A 3,835-nucleotide genomic window follows, 5' to 3' on the forward strand; every position below is an offset into this window, starting at 1 on the left:
CCCCCCCCAATCAAGCCAAAGCAAACAGCGACCAGCCGCCTCCTCCCCATCGCCCTAACCCAAGGCCGCGGCGGGCTGGGCTGGGGTGGGGTGCAGCTGCGGGATTACGATCTGCAGCTGGGACTGCCCAGCGGCAGCGGAGCGGAGAGGCGGCGGAAGCGGGTGCGCGTCGCCCCGCTCGTGGCCGACGAAGAGGCTCGGCTGGAGAAGGACGCCGACACCGCCGCCCAGCTGGTGCGCATCCTCGACCGGGAGCGCGCCATTGACAGCGACGCCCTTCTGGCCCTCGCTGGCAGTAAGCAGGAGGAGCAGGAGATGGTGGTGGAGGAGGCCGGCGATGCGCGGGCCGCGGTGCGCACGCGGCTGCACCGGAGCATCGAATATCTGCGGCGCGTGCACCTGTTCTGCTACTACTGCGCCGAGCAGTTCGAATCCCGGGCGGAGCTGCACCGCGTGTGCGGTGACCTGCCCCACCGCCGCTCGACACTCTTCCCCGGGACTCCGTCGCCCGCCCGCGAAGCCGTCCCCCCCGAAGAAGGTACGGCCCCACCGCCATCCCACCCTTTACCCCACCCACCAGCTCTGGCCGTTGTTGTGGATATTTATATTTTGATAGATATATAGATATATAATTAGATATGCGTATCCGCCTTTTTGCGTGTGGCTGGTGGTGGCTGATGGCTGATGGCTGTTTGGACAGTGTCGTGGCTGGCGTACCTGGATGCCCGCCTCGAGCAACGGCTGTCGGCGCCGGCGCCGGAGTTGTGCACGGCCAAGCTGGCCGTGGAGCAGGAGGTGGACGCCTTCCTCGAGGCGCACGTCAAGCGGGAGGACGAGAAGAAGTACCGCTGCGCGGTGCCCAAGTGCACCAAGCTCTTCATGGCCCCCGACTTTGTACGCAAACACCTCAAGCTCAAGCACCCCCACCTCGTCGAAGAGGCCACCCGCAAGGTACCCGCCCCGCCACCCACGTATGCGTTTCACCCCCCCCCCCATCGCCCGCTGACACGTGCATCATCGTCCTCTCCCTCTCCATCTCCATCCCTCTCTCTCTCTCTCTCTCCCCCCCCCTCTCTTCAGATTTCGTCGTCTTCGTCTTCTTCTTGTGGGTGGGCGGCGGTGCTGGGGCGTCGTCGGCGTGGCAGGCCGTGGAGGAGCAGTACTTCCAGAACTACGTCCGCGACCCGCGCCGCATATTGCCCTCCATGCCCGAGGCCACTCTGTCCGCACGACCCGAGGTGCGCCCCGCCTCCCTCCCACCACCAGCCACCACGACCACCAGCCACCACGACCACCACCCGTCACTGCCAATGCTGCCAATGCTGGCTGGCTGGGGTGCTATTTGGGGGACCCGGCCACAGCCGCTTCCAGTCACTCACCCCCATATCATCTGCTCTTGCTCTTGCTCTCGTGGGCCTGGTACGCGGCGGCGGTGGCACGCAGCAGCAGCAGCTGCAGCAGCAGCGGGGAGGAGGTGCAGGGCGTGCGGCGGTGGCGGTGGGCGCCTACAGCAGCGGCGCGGGCGTGATGGGCGACGCCCCCGCGGGCATGTCGGCTCTCTCCTCCCATTCGCCGCGCCATCGCGACACCGCGTCGCCTCTCTATGCTCGCGAGCCCGTGGGCTACGCGCCGGCCTTTCCGCGGTCTCGCGGCTTCGGCGGTGGTCGAGGAGGCGGAGGTGGAGGCGGTGGCCGCTTCGGTGGGCACCATCGGCCGGGCTATGTGGACCTCGACGCACCCCCGGAGGACGCTTCGCTCGGCGAACAGCGGACGACGATTGACTACGGCGATCTGGACGCCGTGCCGGAGCCGCCACCGAGCATCACCTCACGCCTCATCCCGGCCTCGGCCACCGCCCTCGACGACTAGTAGCCGCTGTCGTCGCCGCCAGCACGACTGCCACGGCCTTTCCCGCACGAGAAAATGAACAAAAAAAAAGAATAAAAAAGAAGGGAAAAACAAAAAAAAGTGGAGATTATCATCTTTTTTGTTTCAAAAGAAATCTTGAAGACAAGACACTTCATCATCATCATCTCGCGCGCATCTGCTGCTGGGCATGGATGCGCCTCTCTCGTCGACCTCGTCGGTGGAGCTCGACACGCCCCCGGCCACGGAGAGCGAGTACGGCAGCGGTGCCACCGCAACTGAGGAAAGGAGGAAGAAGAGCAAGAGCAGCAAGAGCAAGAAAAAGAAGAAGGTGAAGGAGAAGGAGAAGGAGAAGAAAAAGAAGAAGGGCAAAGACAAAGAAAGCAGCGACCCCTCCTCTTCCTCGTCCTCGTCCTCCATCACGACAACCAAGAAGAAAACTCGACTGCAGAAGAACAAGAAGGAGAGGCGAACAAGCGATGCAGATTCAAAAGTGAGCCAGGGTCAGTTGCCCCAACTTCTTGTCCTCCTCCCTCCTCGCTCGCTCGAGGCCTCCCCGCCATTTGCTGACATTCATTTCATTTCTTTTATTTATTTCTTTCTTGTATCAAAAACATTGAGCTCCCACAGGAGGAGGAGGACCCTCGCTGAGCGCCACGTCGTTGACGGTGGTCGCCAGCCGAGCGGGTGGCGTCGGCGGCACTTTGAAGAAGGACCCCCACCCCCACCACCTGGGCGGCCTCCACCCGGTGGCCCCCGCGGCGGAGGACCAGGACTACATGGACAACCACCACGAAATCGGCATCAAGGAAATACTGGTGGTGGAGATGCTGGGCGAGGGCTCTTTCTGCAACGTGTGGAAGGGCAAATGCCGCGGCAAGGAGGTGCTCATCCGCATCCTCAAGCTTCAATCCAACAGCCTCAGCCACAAGGACATCAGCGAGCTGCGCGAGGAAGTAAAGCGACTCAGGTACTACTCCGAGGAGTCACCCCTCTTGCACTCTCCTACCCGCTGCCGCCGCGGGCACCACCTGCTGCTGCTGCTGCTGCTGCTGCGTGCTGGGTGCTGGGTGGGGTGGGCGACTCTTGCCTTCTCACGCTGCTTGGCCCTCTCCCGTTGCGCCGGGCACGGTGTGCCGCCATCGCCCCCCCCCCACAGCAAAATTCGCAACCCGCACATCGTCTTGTTCATGGGCGCCTGCCTCGGTACACACCCCTCCCTCCCTCCCACCCTTTCTTTTGGAGCACCTCACACTTGTGTGTCGTGTCGTGTGTGTGTGTGTGTGTGTGTGTCTGTGTGGCGGTGTATGTGTGGCGGTGTGTGTCGTGTGGCTGTGTGTGTCGTGTGTCGTGTGTTTCTCTCCGCCCTTGGCGTGCGGTGGTGCGTGGTGGTGGTGGTGGGGGGGCTTCTCTTCCTCGATCGCTGCAACAGAGCCGGGCTACTTGACGCTGGTGACCGAGTACATGCCGTCCAACCTGGAGATCAAGCTCCTGCGGGACCGCGACCGAAAGGACATCACCCCGTACCAGCGCCTCAAGATGGCCAAAGACGCCGCCCTCGGTACGCTCGCGCGCGTGCCCACCCTCCCTCACCGCCACCGCCTTCCGGCTGCCGCGCCTCCGCGCCACCACCCCACCTCACCTCACCACGCGTGCGTGCAGGGATCCAGTGGCTGCACAAGATGAACACGCCCATGGTCCACATGAACCTGCACCTCTCCAACCTCTTGGTACCCACACAGCAGCTTACTCCCCGCCCCGCCCCGCCCCTTTCCAGCCATCACTCCGCCGCCGCCGCCGCCGCCGCCGCCTACCCATCACCGGTGGTGGTGGCTGCTGGTGGTGGTCTTTTGCGCCTCGCGATGTCCCGCCGCCACCACAGCCGCCGCCGCCAATAGGCGTGGGAGGGGGTGCAGGGCTCTCTCCTGACTTGTTCGTCCGTGGGGCGGTGGTGCCGGCGGATGGTGGG

General features: G+C 64.0%; 2 protein-coding genes across 2 annotated transcripts in view; both read left to right on the plus strand.

Annotated features, from left to right (window-relative positions):
• Window positions 1-1,869, plus strand: part of ACA1_138820 (uncharacterized protein) — a gene marked incomplete at both ends in the record, with an annotated part of 4,685 nt that extends 2,816 nt beyond the window's left edge. The window contains 4 exons of the mRNA XM_004336170.1: window positions 36-538; window positions 701-951; window positions 1,146-1,238; window positions 1,444-1,869. Of these exons, the coding sequence (XP_004336218.1) occupies window positions 36-538; window positions 701-951; window positions 1,146-1,238; window positions 1,444-1,869 (1,273 nt within the window). The remainder of the gene's footprint in view (window positions 1-35; window positions 539-700; window positions 952-1,145; window positions 1,239-1,443) is intronic.
• A 187-nt stretch (window positions 1,870-2,056) lies between these two features.
• Window positions 2,057-3,835, plus strand: part of ACA1_138930 (protein kinase domain containing protein) — a gene marked incomplete at both ends in the record, with an annotated part of 4,432 nt that continues 2,653 nt past the window's right edge. Inside the window, 5 exons of the mRNA XM_004336171.1 lie at window positions 2,057-2,369; window positions 2,497-2,836; window positions 3,026-3,072; window positions 3,299-3,427; window positions 3,529-3,596. Of these exons, the coding sequence (XP_004336219.1) occupies window positions 2,057-2,369; window positions 2,497-2,836; window positions 3,026-3,072; window positions 3,299-3,427; window positions 3,529-3,596 (897 nt within the window). The remainder of the gene's footprint in view (window positions 2,370-2,496; window positions 2,837-3,025; window positions 3,073-3,298; window positions 3,428-3,528; window positions 3,597-3,835) is intronic.

The sequence above is a fragment of the Acanthamoeba castellanii genome (genome assembly GCF_000313135.1).
Source record: "Acanthamoeba castellanii str. Neff unplaced genomic scaffold scf7180000084705, whole genome shotgun sequence".
NCBI classification, from domain to species: domain Eukaryota; phylum Discosea; order Longamoebia; family Acanthamoebidae; genus Acanthamoeba; species Acanthamoeba castellanii.